Source organism: Musca autumnalis, unplaced genomic scaffold (genome assembly GCF_047663935.1).
Source record: "Musca autumnalis isolate F117 unplaced genomic scaffold, ASM4766393v1 scaffold_5, whole genome shotgun sequence".
Taxonomy (NCBI): domain Eukaryota; kingdom Metazoa; phylum Arthropoda; class Insecta; order Diptera; family Muscidae; genus Musca; species Musca autumnalis.
In genome coordinates this window covers 206,403,470-206,423,621 of record NW_027412088.1, presented here as the reverse complement: position 1 = coordinate 206,423,621, position 20,152 = coordinate 206,403,470, and the positions used below count along the sequence as shown (strand labels likewise).

General features: G+C 32.3%; 2 protein-coding genes across 4 annotated transcripts; both read left to right on the top strand.

Annotated features, from left to right (window-relative positions):
- The first annotated feature begins 201 nt into the window (after positions 1-201).
- Positions 202-2,916, top strand: Trap1 (TNF receptor associated protein 1). The gene is made up of 4 exons (XM_073988295.1): positions 202-1,491; positions 1,558-1,796; positions 1,860-2,552; positions 2,620-2,916. Exons 1-4 carry the CDS (start codon positions 544-546, stop codon positions 2,792-2,794), a joined length of 2,055 nt encoding a protein of 684 aa, XP_073844396.1. The 5' UTR covers positions 202-543; the 3' UTR covers positions 2,795-2,916.
- Positions 2,917-8,665: 5,749 nt separating this feature from the next.
- On the top strand, positions 8,666-16,434 carry Vha16-1 (Vacuolar H[+] ATPase 16kD subunit 1). 3 transcript variants are annotated; one of them, XM_073988291.1, is made up of 4 exons: positions 8,666-8,871; positions 9,762-9,865; positions 13,785-13,974; positions 14,238-16,434. In XM_073988291.1, exons 2-4 carry the CDS (start codon positions 9,790-9,792, stop codon positions 14,440-14,442), a joined length of 471 nt encoding a protein of 156 aa, XP_073844392.1. In that variant the 5' UTR covers positions 8,666-8,871; positions 9,762-9,789; the 3' UTR covers positions 14,443-16,434. The 3 variants fall into 3 exon arrangements, with proteins under 3 accessions (XP_073844392.1, XP_073844394.1, XP_073844393.1); XM_073988293.1 differs by lacking the exon at positions 8,666-8,871 and adding an exon at positions 8,941-9,640; XM_073988292.1 differs by lacking the exon at positions 8,666-8,871 and adding an exon at positions 9,011-9,590.
- Positions 16,435-20,152: the final 3,718 nt, after the last annotated feature.

Below are 20,152 nucleotides of genomic sequence, written 5' to 3'. Positions count from 1 at the left end.
AAACAAGGAATCAAAAATAAAGGAAATTTTGTTTATGTTTCTGTTAATTACGAATGGTGTCGTGGAAACGGGTTAATTCGTGCACGTCGTTCGACAGGCGAACAAAGTAATTGAAACGCTCGTGTGAACATGACATTACGCTCTATCCAAATGAACTAGTTCGTTCATGAACTATACAACTCTAGTCATCATTCAAGAAGTAACTATAATTCAATTTTAATTGATAACACATCAGAAGCCGGTTTTGGTTTTATTTATTTTGTAATTTTTTGAATTAAATCATTTACTTTCTGGACCTTTTTATATATATTTAAAAAATTCAATTAAAATGCTATAATTGAGAGCACTAATTTTTTTTAATTACCGTATGTGTTATTAACTTTCTAAGAGAACGGGAAGCTACCACTCGAAGTGAATGCCATTTATTGATAAGAAGTTCTACAACGTGCAAGGCTGAGCGAACGAGTTACCAAATCAACAAAATATATTTTCTAAATTAATTTTAACACTAAATTAATTAAAGAAAAATAAATTGAAGCCACCATGTCATTTGCTGCTAGGCTCCTGCGACTAACCGTACGCAACACAAATGTTTTGCAACGTTATGCAATCAAGTCTAGAACAGCAGCATCACAGAGAATTGTATTCAATAAACGTTATTTGTGTTCTGAATCTACTGCCCAAAAAATACGTCAAACTGAAAAACCCATTGGAACTGCAGATAAACATGAATTCCAGGCTGAGACACGTATGTTGCTAGATATAGTGGCACGATCACTGTATTCTGAAAATGAGGTATTTGTAAGAGAACTCATTTCCAATGCTAGTGATGCCTTGGAAAAGTTTCGCTACACCATTCATACTGCTGGCGAAGCTGAAAAAGACTATGAAGGTACAGATCGTTCCATGGAAATACGTATTGCTACTGACAAGACCAACAGACAATTGATTATACAAGATACCGGCATTGGTATGACAAAAGAGGAACTTATAAATAACTTGGGAACGATCGCACGCAGTGGCTCTAAGAAATTTCTTGAACAAATTCGAGAGAAGGGCACAACTGCTGAAAATTCCTCAAACATTATTGGACAATTTGGTGTAGGTTTCTATTCCGCCTTTATGGTGGCCGACAAAGTTGAGGTGTTTACACGATCATCCAAACTTAATTCTCCTGGTCTCTGTTGGTCCAGCGATGGTTCTGGTAGCTATGAAATTCAAGAGGCTGAGGGGGTCGAGCTAGGGACAAAAATTGTTATTCACCTGAAGCCTGAATGTCGAGAATATGCCGATGAAGATCGCATAATGGCTGTGATTAAAAAATACAGCAACTTTGTGGGTTCGCCAATTTTGTTGAATGGCCAGAAAGCAAATGATATACAACCCGTATGGTTAATGGAAACCAAGGATGTGACCAAAGAGCAACATGACGAATTTTATCGCTTCATTGGTAATACTTTTGATACTCCACGTTTTGTTTTGCATTATAAGGTATGTAGTTATTGATGTATATGTATTGGAACATCAATTTTAGATTATGTTTTGCTCTTTTTTTAGACCGATGTTCCTCTTAGCATCAGAGCTTTGCTGTACTTCCCTGAGGGTAAACCAGGACTGTTTGAAATGACCCGTGATGGTTCGGCAGGTGTTTCCCTATACACCCGTAAAATTCTCATTCAATCTAAAACCGAAAATTTGGTACCAAAATGGCTTAGATTTGTCAAAGGAGTTGTTGATTCCGAAGATATACCATTGAATTTGAGCAGAGAGCTTTTGCAAAATGGTGCTCTTATCAGGTAGGAAAGCAATTTGTAGATATTGAGTAAGACATGTTCTTATATACATGTTTCTTTTTTCAGAAAGCTTTCCACTGTATTGACAAGCAGAATTATACGCTTCCTAATTGATAAATCCAAAAAGGAACCTGCAGAATATGAAGCCTTCTACAAAGATTATGGTCTATTCCTTAAGGAGGGCATTGTAACATCAAACGACCAGAATGAAAAAGAGGATATAGCTAAATTATTGCGTTTCGAATCTTCAAAATGCACGGAAGGGCAACGTATCTCTTTGGAAGACTATACGAAAAATGTTGGCGAACAAAAGGACATTTATTACTTGGCTGCACCAAATCGTGTTTTAGCTGAATCTTCGCCTTACTATGAGAATTTGAAGAAACGTGACGTTGAGGTTCTCTTTTGCTATGAGCCCTATGATGAACTTGTGCTCATGCAGTTGGGAATGTTCAAAACCAAAAATCTAGTTTCTGTAGAAAAAGAAATGAGACGTGATAGCGGTTCTGAAGCAACCATTGAATATGGGGAAGGAAGTTTACTGAGATCACAAGTTGATGAGCTTTTACCATGGATCAAGGATAAGCTCAAAGGCAAGGTGGCCAATGTAAAAGTCACCACTAGACTTGATAGTCATCCCTGTGTAGTCACTGTGGAAGAAATGGCAGCTGCTCGTCATTTCATCAAGACACAAAGCCATCAATTGCCAGAAGAGAATCGCTATGCTTTACTACAACCTCAACTTGAAATTAATCCAAAGTATATATTTTTGTTGTTGTTTCTGTTAAGTTGAAATTGTTTAAATGCTTTTTTTCTCTCTTTTTAGACACGAAATAGTTAAGAAATTGTACACATTAAAAACCAGTGATGAAGAACTGGCCGATTTATTGGTCCAACAATTATTTATCAACGCAATGGTGGGAGCTGGACTTGCCGAAGATCCTCGTACACTTTTAACCACAATGAATGCTTTGCTGACTAAAGCTTTAGAAAAATGTTGATTTTTTGTTTATTTTAGGTTATTGTAAATAAAACTATATATAAGTAATCTGTGTTTACATTCTTGATTAAAAAAAAAATTAATAAAAAATGTGTTCAAACTTTTCAGTAATATTAACTAAAATGTTTTGTCGTAGTTGTTTGTTTTGTAGACAAACTCGTTTTAAAGCGTATTTCAGTTTTTTGGCGTCATCAGTGTTAGCACCCTATCACGAATTCGTTATCTGTTTATTTTCGTTATCAGAGCACATGATGCCCAGCAATTTAATCTGTGCAAATTAAATTGTGTATATTATCAAACTGATAGACGCAATGGCTAAAAAGGAACAGATTATTATATATGATATTTAAAAAAGAAACAATGTTATGATTCTTAAAGAAATTTTATCTGAATATGTATTTGTATTCATATCCGTTAAAACCTTCATGCAAAAGTGTTTCTTCGCTTCACAAAATCAAGTAGTATATATTAGTTAGTGAGTTGAACTATTCTACGAAGGTTTCGAAACCGACATAAAATGCAAAATCATTTTTTTTTTTTGGCAAAATGTCTTATCGCCACACCAATTCACTCGAAAATAATTAAAGAAATATATTACCAACAGCCTTCAACATTTTCCTAATGTTCTAAGATTGATTATACACTCAAACATTTTCCACCCTCTGATTTTCTTTGTGAGGTCATATGACAAACTTCTTTCTCTGTATATCGTCGGAATTAGACTCTTATGACGATGAAGGCATTCTCAAGAAAACTTAAGATAACATGATACATATTGACAATTCTTCATGTGTACGTACAAGTATGTGTTGATCTGATAATAACAAATGTAAATAACTTGTATTGTTATTGTTGTTAAATTAATTTTGGATGTATTTTTTTATAAGAAATCAACACGTGATCTTCAAATGAAATGAAAGGGGCTCGTGATTATAATTCTATTAAAATATTTGATATCGCAATTCCTATGAAGAAAAGACAAAATGCTACTAGTTTAGGTTCTAATTGTAATAATAATATTAATTAAATCCTCACACTTGTATCAATGAAAGCCAGATTTCTTTATACAAGTCCAAAAAACGAAATATGTTTTAATTTTTATTACTAATTTGTATATATAAAAATGGTGTAAAAAATGTATAGTAATTCATAAAATGAGAACGGCTAGGCCGATTTCTGTAAAATTTTTTGTCAGTTATTCGTATTTTCGAGGAGAAGGTCTTTACGGAAGAAAATTTTGGAAAATCTCTCTGGAAAAGTCGGAAAATTGGAAAAATCGAAAATTGAGTTTTTGTATGAAATTTTATTTCTTAATAGCGAGACGAAGTTCGCCGGGTCCGCTAGTTAATTATAAAACTATCAAAAGCATTAGACCGTCATCAGTAGTGGGATTCCCTAACTCATTTTTTGAGTTAAAAATTGGTAACAATAAAACGACAACACTGTTGCTATCGTTAGAACTTTTCGACTACTTTTTATTGGTCGCTAACTTACCGAATAATATCGTTAATTACCGAAATAACAAGCATTTTAATTATAACGATTTTTGTCGGTAACTCAAAAAATGAGTTAGAGAATCCCACCACAGACCATCTGCTTTTTCACATGTATGACATCAGTTGGTCTGTATATTAGGATACCCAAAGTGACAACATACATGTGAAAGAGCATATGGTGTAATATAGCCATTAAGGGTTGTTTACACCATCTATCAATGTCGTATGAGATGCCAAATTTTCTACCTGCGAATGTTGTACACATGGTGTAACCACTATGAAAATTTTCATCTATCAAAATGATTTGGCAACTCATATGTAATTTTTTCATTTAGGGAGCGCTCTATTTGATACGTCATTCTCGTATGTAAACATAAATTTATCAGCTGTTTTCTGACATTCTCAAACAAAAAATGAAAAACAAAATCTTTTAAAAAAGAAAATGGAAAGGTATTTATATTTAAATATTCAGTAAAGTAAAAAATGGCGTTTACAATGTTATTTTTAGATAGATTGGTCGAAAGAAGCAGTCTTTGAAATGATTGTTTGGTGGCAAAAACATGAATGCCTCTATAACTCCAAACACCAATTCAGTTTCCTTCAACCAAAATTAAAATTGGCGCAAAATAGCAACTCAACAATAAATGTAAATAATGACAAAAACAGCTGTTTTTATATTTTTAGGTTATGTCATACGAAAATAACACTTGCAGGTATGAACGCACAAATTGAAAATTGTATGGATGACGTCAATTTTGACAAACATAGAGAATGTCGAATGGGTGAAAGAAATGGCAGCTCATATGACATTGATAGATGATGTAAACAGCCCTTTAGCAAACATTTCTACTGTGTCCTATGTACAGTGACTGTCACTGAAAATGATGCAACCTGAAATAAAAAATGTAAACGTTGATAACTTGAAAACGAGTTCAGATTTTCAAAAAACAATTTTGTAGGCTGAAAAATTGTCTTTAAGATGGCATACAAAAATATTCCGTTTACAGTACCTTTATACTAAAATTTCCCCAAAAATAAAAAATGGGCATTTTTGAATTGAGCATTAAAAATGATGCACCATTAATAATAATAATTAATAATTTTCAAAATTGTTCGCTTTTTATGTCATTTTAGTAATCAGAATGGTGGAATAATAGGTTCCCTATCGTTATCAGTTGTTTTGTCATTGATTCCGACAGAAAGAATGATGTTTCTGACATAATTTTGGCATGATCGTAGTTAGTGTCCCTTTGCAATTTGCTAGAAATGTCTAGTTTTTGAAGTTATTTTCCAAAAATAATGATTTACAGCCCAATCATGAATGAAAATTCCGTGCGGAATTTCTCTCTTTTCCATTCTTTGCTATCACAAACAAAAAATCCGCACGGAGAAAAATTCCGATGGAGAAAAAGTAGGTATCATGAACGCTCTCAAACATGTGTTTTCCTCCAAAAAAATCTCTCTTGCAAAACTGAAGGGAGTTTACAATAAATCTTAGTATTTCCCACAAAACATGCAAAATAAACACTTTTATTGGGATTTTATACTAAAATCTTTTACTTGTGGTTGGAAATTTATTAAAAATTGAATAAATTTTACAAAATAACATCACTTTGTAAACTCAGTCACTCTCCACTTTTTGTACCGATCAACGATGGGATGATAAAATTTTGGACATACAAAATTGTTGCACAACAATTATTGAATAAACACTGGATAAAAGCATATTTTCAATTTTTATTTCAGAATTGGTATTTTTTCAATTTTTGCCATTATTTAATTAAAAACACTCGTTTCTTTCACATTCATGATAGTGGCAGTTCCATAGCACAATGGAGTCAATTGCACTTTCTTCTTAACAATTTCCAATCACATCTGATGTTTTTCATAATTAGTAACATCTTCTGAATGTCTGTGATGTATAAAAGTGTAATTTATTTGATTAAATTTGTTGATTTTGTCTAAAAACACAAAATTTTCTCTTTGTTTTCACAACGATTAGGGCACACAAGGTATGAAAAAGACCCTTCAGTGCTGCCAAATTCAATGATTATTTTTCTCACATTATTCATGATAGGAGGAATGTTCTCTCGAGAAAAATCCATTCCGCGAGAGTTGTATTCCGCAAGAATATTCATGATTGGGCTGATAGTCTCTAAGATAGGTCACACTAGAGAGGTTTCATTGAAACTTTTAGGGATTCTTAAATCGAGTTCCCCACTACAGCAACTTTATGAAAATCGACCTAGGAGCCTTGGATTTCATGAAATTGTTTCAATGAAACCAGCTAGTGTGACCAAGGACTAACGGCGTTGCCCTGATAGAGGTGAAAATCAGGGTATTGAACAAGTTTTTTTGCACTTTTCTTTGAAAATAGTTTTCAGAAATATTGTTAACAATGTTTTGACCATATAAAAACAAAAATTTCAACACGCTTTGTTGCCATTCAAGCCAAACAAGTTGTTTTTTTGAAAGACTCACTGCCTAAATTTGTCCTATAATATCTTCGATTTTCGTTTTCATTTACCCCAAATACACATGTTTGATCACTTATAGCTGTTTTACATTACGAAATCGAGTCGATTTCAAACTGTCAATTCCTTTGCGTATACGTCAAATGAAAACTCAAATGAAATCAATTCGATTTCATTTGACGTTTGAGCAAAGGAATTGACAGTTTGAAATCGACTCGATTTCGTAATGTAAACCAGCTATTAGATAAAAAAATGTTTCATTTTCATTTGGGGTTTTAATATGGTACAAAAATTGCAAAGTAAACCCTTCTTAATTGTTTACAATTTGTATTATATCAGAGCTATTCGCTATTCCCTAATTTGTTATGTCTTTTACCATAAAATTCCCGTAAAATTTACCATAAAATTTTGCTATTGGCAACACTTCATGGTTACTCCCATGACAACCAACCATCATCCAACCAACAAGAATCATATGACTTTTACAGAGTAGTTAGTATTCGGAATTGACGTTTAAAAATAAATTGGGGAGTGAAAATAGTTGAAAAAATGTGGCAGCTCCTTGTCTGTGTTAAGTCGGTGTGCCAGACCGACATTTTTCTCCCCTTTGAAAGGGAGTTCGGGAGTTTCTTTGTGGGTAAGCAACAAATTATATTATCTGCTAAGTCCATGTTTATACGTTCAAACTGGAATGGTTAATTTTCTTCTCAAATTCTTTTAAAATTTCCTTGTAGTTTAGACACGCAAATAATGTTTTTGTCTATTTTTTGATTCTTCTTCACACTCATTTTCTCATTTGATCATTCAAAGGCAATTCTAAGGCGGTATTTAATTAAAAATTAAATAAATACATACATATGTATATGTTTACTACTAATTTTTACTGATAATTTTTTGTTCAATATATTTTTCATCACAAAAGTTTTTAATTCAAATGTATGCGTTTTTGTTTGTTTGCCGGCGGAGAAAATAAAATGAAAGAAAATGCAGAAAAAACTGCGAAGAATAAAGAAACAAACCATAATTTGCGAGTGCAGGGGTGTGTGTACCCCCTCTTATTCCTTTCTACTCCCACTCCCATAAACTAAATTTTCTTTCCCATTAACTTTGAAGACTAAACGCCGACTAACACAAGGCAAGGCCGACTAAAAAGTCAAAACAATTATTCAAATATGAATGCTACCCAAAAACAAAGCTATTAACTTTGTTTCAGAACAAAAAAGTTTTTAAAATTTGTCTTACTTTTGCACATTCTCCTAAAAACCGTTCCCGTGCACAAAAAAATTGTAAATGGTTTAATTCTCTTTAAACGAAAAAGGGGCTAATGACGCCCTCTTTGAAAACTTTATACACGACAAATTTTGGCGGGTTAAAAATAGTCTGCTTCTAATTGGCTGGTATGTCGACATTAACATTTTTTTGAAGTTTCTTTCTTTCCCGCACTTTTTAAACAAAGTTGTATGTATGTGAAACTCATTTTTCATTTTATCATTAAAAATTATTGGAAGACCATAGGTATGTTCCACTACTGCGAGAATCTACTAATTTTTACTATATTTTTCAATAACATAAAGGAAAAAATGTTATCTTAGTAAAAAGTAGTAGCTTCTTGCAGGTTCTGGAACAGAGCACATATATGGTCTTCCCGCACGCCACCGTTGCTGTGGTTTGTTTCTCTTTTTCGTTGTTACAATATAAAAAACAACATTTACGGGTCGTTTTGTCATTTTATTTTTTATTAAATTGTTTTTTGTTGTCGTTCATATGCCGTCTGTGTCTTAAAAATATTAAAAAGGTGAAAAATCGAAGTTTTAATTTCCCCTTAAATATAATCCAACTATGCATTTAACCTTATAAAATCCCCAGGCCTAAATTGATTGAATATTGGCAACACTGGTTATGGTTACTGACCACATGGCAACCTGTCAACATCATATGACTTTTACAGAGTAGTTGACTTTTGAAAATAAATTGAAGAGCAAAAATAGTTGAAGTCGTTAGTTGAGAAGTGCAAGACTCTAGCCAACTCCTCCCCAAATTACCAATAATTACCGAAGAAGGCCAAAAGCTTTTTTAAAAACCAAAAAACAAATTCTTTTCTTTGTCAAGTGAGTTTGTAAAAAATAAAATATTAGTGAAATTAAGAACTAAAGAACAAATTTGTCAATAAACAAACAATAAAAAGAGAAAACGAAAGGAATTGACAATTATACACAACGAAAACAATTGCTTGCGCTGCCACGACTAACAGAACCACTAACAAGGAAAAACTTGCCAATTCTAGGATAAAACTGAATTTTCAATATAAACAAGTTAAGAACTCGAATCAAAACTTTATTACATATTCTAAAAAGTTGTATAAATAATGGAAAATTTTTATAAAGTTGACACGAAAAAAATGCTCTTCTGTTCTGAGAGTTCTCTTTCTCTTCAAAAATTTGAGTTTCTCAGTCTGCTGCATATTCTCGCAATATTAAACAACCTTGCCATATTGCTGTGAGAACACGATAAAAACCAATCTTTGATTATCATGGAAATTTTATTAAATTATTTTTATTGATCATTATTTAAAGGAAAATCAAGAAATTATTTACAATTTCCTCGGTTAATGTAATAATTGTTTGCACCAATAAATCAATGTGAAAGACGTCACCTTATATCTTATCAGAAAACACACAAGGCAGCAAACGGACGGACGACCCAAATCTTGTTGGTGTGTGAGTGAATGAATGACAACGTCACATTTTCATGTGTGGTCGTCGATTCAAGTAAAAAACAGTCGTTTGGCAACCGTCGAAGAGAATACTCGCAGCACTCCTCTGAAAAAGTAAAGGCGCAATTGTTTTTTTGTGTGAAGTGCAAATTCAGAAAATAAAAGTAAAGACAAAAGAAAGCTCTTCATCTGCCAATACAAAAGAAGAAGCAAAAATAAGCTATCCTATAACGAATTACACAAGTTAATACAAGTTTAAAACAACAATTCAATTTTCTTTTGTAGAACTCCTTAATTTAAAAACACAGTTAAAATGGCCGATTCCGATAATCCAATCTACGGACCCTTCTTCGGTGTTATGGGAGCCGCCTCAGCTATCATCTTCAGTGGTGAGTAATCAATTACAACAATACATGCATCCATCCTACATTGCTTCAAGTGACATACATAATTCTCCGTTAAACAAAAAGAATCGATAAAAACCACAAAAATTCCTATTGAAAAACGGAATATGTCTGGGGATTTTTGTGGACAAACTGAAAAAAATAGATATATAGGTGTAACTATGGTTGGGGGAAAATCGGGTATATCTTGGCAGATACAGCCACTGAATAGAGGACTTTCTTCAAAGAAAAAAATGTAAAGAGAATGAGAGAGCAAATGAAAAAGTGAAAAACCCAATACACACGCATATTTACGAATTACGACCACTGCGAAAGGAATGACCAAAAGAAATCGGAATAGGGAAAAAGTGTGCAAAAAAGTTCAAAAAAGAATAACTAAATGCGAAAAACAAAAGAAAATATTTCATAAAAGTTGAAGTATTCTTAACAAATACAAATTACTAATTCTCTTTTTAGGAGATTTCTCTTAGAATAATGGTAGATGAAATACAGAGAGCGAAAGAACAAATAAGGTTTACGTGTTTCAATAAATTTGTAGGTTAAGTCAACCTTCATTTATGGGTAGAAAGAATGCTTGACACTTGTCAAGTCACAAGACTTGGCTTACAATGGAGTTGCCACTTGACAAAAACAAATTTTATTCATTAAATGTAGATAACATAATACGATGTATGAAGTTTCATGTGAGCAGACATCAATCACATGCCTTGTACTACTACCTGTCGTATATTTGCTTCAATTACTCCCCTGCTTTTACCGCTATCATATGCAATCACATGCTTGTGTGTAAAAGAATTTTATTCGGTGATAAGATAAGAATTAATTGTACAATTCTTATGTTCTTGAAAAGTTATAGTCGCCGTTGTAGAATACAGGCTCATTGCAGTTAAGGGAGGGTACTGCTTTCTTCTTTATCACATTACATTCCGTACGAACATTGTCTCAGTATACGCTTTCTTTATCTTAACAAGTTGATGACTCTTGCATTTGAGTCATTCATAATTGCATTCATTTATGGGGCGTACATTAGGATCTGTTGGGAATTAAATTATGTTTTAATTTGCTTCTTCAATAATTGATTTATTTTTTCCTAACTGCATAAATTTTCATAGCTCCTGCTAGCAGCTACATCATGATGTATATTCATCTTAGTCTGCCTTAACGGTTTGATGTGCGCAAACTCCTTTTCATCTAAATAGTAGTAAGAGAAATAAGGAAAAAAGGTCGGTCGACCATCATATTTATGTATACATAACTATGTACATGTAAATGTAGATATATGTATCATTTTACTAAAAATATACTGGTACACTCTTTACAAGATGTTGATGATGACGACGACGATGATGTGTGACAATAGAACTGTGAAAAAGGTCATTGCGAAACATACATATTTAACGGTATCTATAATTCATACTCCCCCATATCTTAACATACTTATCAATGAGACTTTGTATTCAAAAATATGACTATGACAATAACACAATGTCTAAGGATTCCCTAAGAACGAAACTATTCGAAATTATAATCAATAAATTTTGATTTTGTTTAAACAAAACAGGTGGCCACCATTGCACATTGTGTTTTGTGCATGACACAGTCGTTTTTTTTTTTTTTTGAATTATTTCATTCCACCTCTTTCTTTGTTATGCATTTTGCTTTTCAAAATTATTCATTCAAGTACAAATATACAAATATGTTAGTAATAATAAATAAAAAACCTACCGACATAGTAAAAAGAGTAGCGTTACGAGTTAATCACATGACTGATTTTTACGGTGTTAGTGTTGTTGGGGGTCTTACCTTCAACAACAATCAAAAAACCTCTACTCCATTTGGGGTCTATTGGTGGAGAGCATTGACTGTGGCCGATTTGAAGAGCACTTTTAAATTATATATGCTCTCTCTTTCTCAATTTCCTACAAACACAAACAAAATGAATAAGTTTTTATTCATTGCAATTAAAACTGGTTTCCAGTGTTTTGTTTTCACGTAGATGTTCCCTCGTTTTCAATAGCAATTTCTTGATTTTTATTATTATTTTTTTTAATTTACACCCTGATCTCCCACCTCTTCCGCAACTTTGCTGTTGTCAACTACTTTGCGTAATATAAAAATAACTGTTTTTCATATTTCTTATCATGAATAACAAACAGCAGCATATTAGTACTACTATTCCAAATTGATGGTTGGTAGTCATGTGTTTAATTTTTGTCAAAGCGATTTACTTGAGTTCCCCCCTTACACCCCTTGTACCAACATACCGAGCTGATGGCAACATTGCTCAAGTTCCCAGCTTGTTGTTTTTGTCAAAACATGGTAACAATGGTTGATATCAAACTCGTTATCACTCTCTTAACTGACTTTGGGAGAAGAGAGTAGCATTCCATGAAATAAAAGCTTATTTTATAAATTATTTATGGATATCAAGCTTTTCAAGTATCACATGACCAGTGAAAATATGAAGTTAACAAATTAAATTAATATAATGATTAGCGTATTGGGAATATTCGTAAGCCAATCAATATTCACACCCTTCAAAAAGCGATCGTGATCATTGATTTTTTATTTGTATAAAATTAACAAATCATTGAACTACCCGTATCATGTCCGCAAATTTTTTCAGTGTTCTTTCCAGATCATTTGTAATATGCCTACACTTGCAAGGCCAATGATCTGGTATCGCAAACAGTTGTTCTCATACACTTGATAAAAATGACTGCATATAATATCGAATCTTTAATAAATGTCTTCGAAATTAAATATCGATATTTTTTGAACCATGTCTTGGATCCATTGAATATGGGACACAAAAACTAGATTTTCATTATGAATATCCTTCGTTCATTTGACATTGAAACACAGTTATTTATTCAATCGGTCACATGTCATTTTGTTTAAAACTTCACTATTGTTATAATATTAAACGGACAAAAACATTTTAATATATTTTTATTTTAAAGAAATTATGCCCATTTTTTACCCCCTGTTGTTTTTGTAAGGAAATCTTTTTCGTTTATTTTTGTAATAATTTGGACATCAATTGCTCATGTTCATTGTTCATGTTCCACATATAGCTAAGAATACCTCATTTAAATTTAAATTTTAAATTTTCTCATAGACGTATAAACAGAGGTACAAAATTTGACAATTCGTTTAACACGAATGAAATTTTTAACAAAAGCCTAACCCTCATGTTAACCAATATTTGTATCATGTTCATAATCTCATTATTAAAGGAATATTTTAATTATATGTGAGGAAATTTATGATCTGTTTCAAACCCTTTTCTTTTTTACAATTTTTAAAATTTTGCCTTTTTGTCCCAATTTACATTAGGCGAGTTTACTTGCGGCAATTGTCAGTTTGTTGGTGAGAGAGGGTGCTGAGAGGCAAAGGGTTACCATATGCCTCACCTCTCTCTCCTACAAAATGACAATTGCCGCAAGTAAACTCGCCCAATGTAAATTGGGACTTTTCTGGTAAACACATTTCATTTTTTTTTGTTGCTTCATAGTTACCAAACACTTTTTATTTTAATCACTTTCCAAGCTTACAGTTTGAACCTAATTTCCTCCGGCACTCTGCAATGTACCTTTCACAGATTGCTAACGTTTTTCAACATTATGCCACTTTAATTACGATCAAATATCCAAATATTGTCTTAATAAAATATGGAATTAAAAAAAGTGAAATTTACCCGATTTTAAGACTCGCCAATAAAATATTGGACGACACTTTTGAGAATCCATTTTTGTTGTACAATGATCTAATGAACATCTGTTAACTAGAAGGGATTCATTCTTATTATGTTTTCACATTGAAGTAATTTTGTGTGCTCATTTTTCACAACAACTTCGTTTGAATCAAATTTTTATTAATAAACATTCATTTCTTTTCATAGCTTTGGGAGCTGCCTATGGTACAGCTAAATCAGGTACTGGTATCGCTGCTATGTCAGTGATGAGACCAGAATTGATTATGAAGTCCATTATTCCCGTTGTCATGGCTGGTATTATTGCCATTTACGGTTTGGTCGTCGCTGTCCTTATTGCTGGTGCTTTGGATGAACCCTCAAAATACTCCCTTTACAAGTAAGTACCACATTTTATCCGCAGACACACAAAAACCGAGATTGTCTTCTAAATCGCCATTTGCTTTGAACAAAAGCTTAGTAATTGTTCCAAAATGCCGCAAACTTAGCATCATTTTACCCACTGATGTTTTGGCATGGATAAATCTACTCTGTTTTAATGCGGTTTGAAAGTCAACCTCTGTTTATACCTAGTATAACGCTGGAAAATTCAATACAAATTTTTCTAACGTTTTCTACTTGTTTTGTCTCTGCCATCTCTAGGGGTTTCATTCATTTGGGTGCTGGTTTGGCTGTAGGTTTCTCAGGCTTAGCGGCAGGTTTTGCGATCGGTATTGTTGGTGATGCCGGTGTCAGAGGTACAGCTCAACAACCTCGTCTCTTCGTCGGTATGATTTTGATTCTCATTTTCGCTGAAGTATTGGGTCTGTACGGTCTCATTGTTGCCATTTACTTGTACACCAAATAAATTAATCCATGCTGCAACAATAACAATAAGAACAACAACAAACACAACAATAATAGTAAAAAACAACCATCAAGAAAACAATCATCTTCTCCTTCTTCGTTATATCGATATTCTGATATAGAAACGCAACAACCTGTTAAAAAGCAAAACAGCCAACATCATCAACCAGCAGCAATGACAAACAACAGCAACAGTTCAACATCAATTACTGATCATTCCAATATCAGTAATAACAGAAAGAAAATATCATCACCGTCGCCGCCTCCTCAACTGTTCTCCCAATACTGGTTTTCATTAATGTCTTCTTCTTGATGATGATGATGCTGATGAAAGTGTATAAGATTACAAATGTATAACAGAGGTATACAAGAGAACAAAAAAAGGTTTGCATTTTAATGTGTAAAAAAACAAAAACATTAAAACACAGTGTTAGTAGTGTTTGAATGAAATCAATCAAGTATTTGTACAAATTATAGCGAAAAGAATCAATCGTTCATTCAACCAATCCCAAAATGTTTTATTTAATCAAACAACAACTACCATCATTTCTATCCTATCATCATCTCTTGGTGTGAATCTAATCAATACAATTTGTATATATAGAATAGATTGTATTGGTTCGAGTTGAAAGTCTGTACCCCGCTAACATTGTCTTAAAAAACAACCTCAGAGACGGCGACAACGCTGACGAAGAACACAGCAATTTATTGTCTGCTGATATGTCGTTGTTGCAGTTTTTCAATAGGGAATCGTAGATAGATTGTTTTTCATTATTGGCCTGTTTTTTATTTTATTATGAAAAATTATATATTTTTTAATTATTAGTTTCGTTTATTTTTTGCGTTATCTTATGTTATTGTTTTTATTGTTTTATTTTTTCGTAATAATTCTTAATTTAATTGTAAAAATCTACACAAGTGACACACACATACATTTGTTCGTTAATTGTTTAGAAACAAAATTTCTGTGAACATTTTTTTTTTCAATTTGTTTTGTTTCGTCGCGCCCGCCTTCTTTGTAATTTTTGCAAACACACCCTCACACACATAATTATTAAATATAATATTCAAAAAAATGTAATTTAAATTGAAACAAAACAAACAACAAACCATTTCATCATACTATAAATACTTAATGTTAAAGAAATTTAGTGAGAAAACCACCAGTATAAAACAACAACAATAATAATATACTTAAAGAACAACCATCATAATAAGAATAACAAAAAACAACAACAAAAGAAAACGACAAAGAGAGAAACCAAAATCAAAGACACCGCAAAAGGGAGTTAGCCAGAGGGGCCACTTATTTTCGAGTCATAGAACACGCCCGCTAAGAAAAGAGTCATCATTCATCATACTTGTAACCCTGGAATCAATTATCCAGCTCTCCGTTACAGGGGAGTGATAGAGTAGTTGGGAAAAGGGATAAAGTTGGTGATGATGATGTTGATGCAATAAGTGCCCTTTTGTTGTGTGCATTAGAAAGAGTTAAATTAGGTTTTAGTTAAATATTTTAAACAAATAAAAATTTAGACTGTTTTAACAAACAAAAAGTATTCTTTTTTAAGGAACTTACACACACACACCTCTATATATATATGAAAAGAACACACACAACTATTATCGTATATATAAAAAACAACAACATTTGAGTGCGAATACATTGATTTTTATTTCGAAAAAAATATTTAATTAAAACCTAGATGATGTTTACAATGATTAGCAGTTTGTTGGGATATTTTGATTTTTTAAAATTGAACACTAAACTGTTGATCATTTCTCACTCACTCACACACACAACCAATCAACCAACAACCATTTATATACTACGAATAAGTCCTATATTTTTATGTTTAATTATTGTTCAATTCTAAGAATAATATATTGACTATAATGAATAATTATATGATTATTTTCATTTTGTGATAAGCTAAAAACAAACAAAAACTTATGGTATTTATATTATATACTATATATATTCAAAACAAAATACATATTCAAAAGCATATGCATATATAAAACAAAACGAATGTGAATGGAAAGAGAAACCGGAAAGTTAATAGAGTTTACCAGCCACAAGTGAGCAGCAGCAAAAGGATAAATACAAAGACTACACAACTAACAACTAAATAATCCTGTTATTGCACTTGTGCGTGCTGATGGTGATCGATCCATCCATCAATTGGTCGATCGCGATCGCTTATTTGTTAACTTTCCTATGACTTTTCTTTCAAATGTTTGCCACCACCACACACTAATCAATCACAAACCCCATTGATTTTTCTTTGTTATTGTATAGATATGCAACTAAACTAAATGATATAATAATGAAACAAATTATATATGTATATGTATTATGTATAATGTAATGTACAATTCATAACAAAAAACAAATTGTAGTAGCAAATTATATAATTATAATATAAAACTAAAGAAAAATGTTATGTAGCGCGAGAGAAGAATGTGAAACAAGAGAGAAAAGAAACCACAACAACTAAAAAAAACGAAAAAAATCCTTTACAAAAAAATCGTAAAATTACCCCCGCAACACACACACACACACTCAAATATTAATTAGAAATTATTTATATCGAAACATTTTCCTTACTTCGATTTTGTCCCAGTGATTGCATGAAGCGGAAATCAACAGATTCTATTTACAGGGGCCCTTGTTCGCCAATACATTTGTGATGCTGAAAATGTGGAGGTGTTCAAGCTGCCACTATCCTGTGAGTGCATCTTTTTTGCTCATCTTTTGCTGTAACTTTATTGGATTGAGTAAAATGTTTAATGTTAACAAATTATTTTTGTCAAGAAAACGCCTATCTTCCATCTTTTTTGAGGCATTTTTTAAAGAGCGAGAAATACATTACAAACATATTTGCTATAAGATCAATGCAAACTGAAATACAAAAAGAGAATGTAATAAAATTGTAATTTCTAATTTCCAACAAAAAAAAACTAACTTGTTTTATTATTACTTTACTTTAGAAATCATGATGAGGAGTGCTAGTACAAGTAGTAGGAGGTGCGCAAAATGCAACAGTTTAGAGACATCAAAATGAATTTTTCAATTACTAGTTTCTTTTGGCAATGTTTAGTTGGTTATAACTTTCAATCATCAAGCAGAGTTGGATATTTTAATGAAATGTCGATCAAACATGGTAGTTCAAGGGTGTTTGGAATGGCACAAGGAATAACAATATTGTTAATGATGGAAAAATATGTGGTAAGTTGAATTTGACAAACATTTCTTGTTTGACCAGTAGGCCTATTCTGTAACTTCAATCGATTGAAAAGTTGTTAAAATTTATTTTGTTTTTGTAACAACTACAAAACAAACAAATGAAATTGTTGTAAAATAAACAATTAGTAAAATTGTTAAAAATTTACAGAATATGCCCCAGTAGTCCATTTTGTTTATACATTGATATAAATTTATCCAATAATTTCGAATTCAAAAAAATATTTGAACCTTTGGATTCGAACATGCCAACTTTCAAATAGCTATTTGCTCCGTCTTCCTTAGTGAACGTTTGTGAAACAAAATAGTTTTACAATGGATATTTTGGGCCGATTGTATCATGTATCAAGCATACAAAATGGCTGACTTCCGTATCGTCAGTTGCTCGGCAAATGACTGCAAATGTGCAAAGTATTATGTTTCTTAACGCCGTTGTACTTAACAACTGCGAAGCTACGTGTTTCAAAACGTCAAAAATACTCATTTTTAACGCAGGAAAAAAGAAAACGTGTAAATATCTTTTTTATTTCTGATGCATTTAGTTACATTTTAGTTACATTTTCGAGGAACAATGCATGAGTGTGTAACTGAAATATTTTGACGAAGTTTCAAAAACACAAACAAATTGACGATACGGAAGTCAGTCTTTCTCATGTTCCAACATTGTATCCCATATAAGCTATTATGTATTAATCGTTTTACCTTTTTAAGAACTTTTAAATAAATTCAAACGTGATAAAGTAAAAAAGTAAGCTTGTAAATGTTTGCACTAGGTCATGATTTTTTCATTCCATTTATAGTCTTTTAATATGTGTTATACATAGTAATATTTAAATGTGTGTCATGATTTTTGATAATTATTTAAAACAAAAATGTTCAATGTTATTTTCCAAAAATTACTATTTGGCAATTGTGGATAATCTTGAATATAAAGTGAACGCTAATAGTACGTTTATACATAACCGGATTTAATAAACCCAGTGGGTTTCAAATGTCAATTCCATTGCTTATATTTCAAATAAATCCTTATAAAGAAATAGCCTTGCAAAAGGCTATAATATAAACATGGCCTAAGGCAGGGAACGAGAAAAATTATTCTCAGATAAATTTTTGAATTAAAAATTATACTTTTGTTGGTCTCAAGGCCTACACAAGGTCGGTCAGTTAGACTACTTTTAACAATAAACATAATAAATTTTACACTATTGTGATTTGATTCCCTTTTTATTTCAAATCACAATAATGTATTTTGACAGCAAATTTATTAGTCAGCTGGGCTTACTGTCCGACCTATTATAGACATTGGTTGGTCTATTAATTCAATATTTCAATGATAACAAGTAAAAAGGCGTTAAGTTTTACCGGGCCGAACTTTTTATACCCTTCACCAATCTACTATTCTGTTACGAAAGTACTAATGCTCATGATTGTAGGGGAGACATTTTTGACCACTGGAAATCCCAAACGCCTAATTATAGCTAATTCCGTCATCTAAAAACTTAAAAAATACTTGAAATCGAGGGGTGCCGTTTAATGGGAGCTATACCACACAAAAGACCTATGACTACAATTGTTGATGGATAAGGTTTTTAACCACTGGGAACACAAATACCAAATAACAACCATTCTTGCCAAAAATTTAGATAAAAACTAATAAAAAATCTTGAAACTAAAAATGTGACTAAAACATCAAAATAACTGCAATCGGGCGGTACCGTTGTATGGGGGCTATAACCAAACGTGGATAAAGCCCATCATCGAACTTGACCTGCCTGCAAACCAATTTCAGCGTCCAATCTCCATTTCCTAGAGTGATTACAACAGACGGATGGACATGCATTGGTTAGGTTAGGTTTGGGGATGTGCAGTCACTAACTCTGACTGCGTCACTCGGAGACCGTCCGGTCCACTGTGATCATCCAAGGAAAATAAATGGAAAGTGCTGTAAAGGGAAACATGCATATATCGACTCACAATTTTACCCTGATCAAAAATGTTTATACATTATGGTGTCGCAAATGAGTATTTCAGCGTGTTGGAAACGGAAAAATTAACTTATAATATAACACCCTCATATAAAATGTAAAAAAACAAATGTAAACTCTTTTCAAATCCGTGGCTTTTCCAATACAAAAGTTCACCGTAGATGACTTTTCCCATACAAAAATTCACCGTAGACGACTTTTCCTATACAAAAGTTCACCGGAGATGACTTTTTCCATACAAAAGTTCACCGGAGATGACTTTTCCAATACAAAAGTTCACCGGAGATGACTTTTCCTATGCAAAAGTTCACCGGAGATGACTTTTCCTATACAAAATTTCACCGGAGACTACTTTTCCAATACAAAAGTTCACCGGAGATGACTTTTCCCATACAAAAGTTCACCGGAGATGACTTTTCCCATACAAAAGTTCACCGGAGATGACTTTTCCTATACAAAAGTTCACCGAAGATGACTTT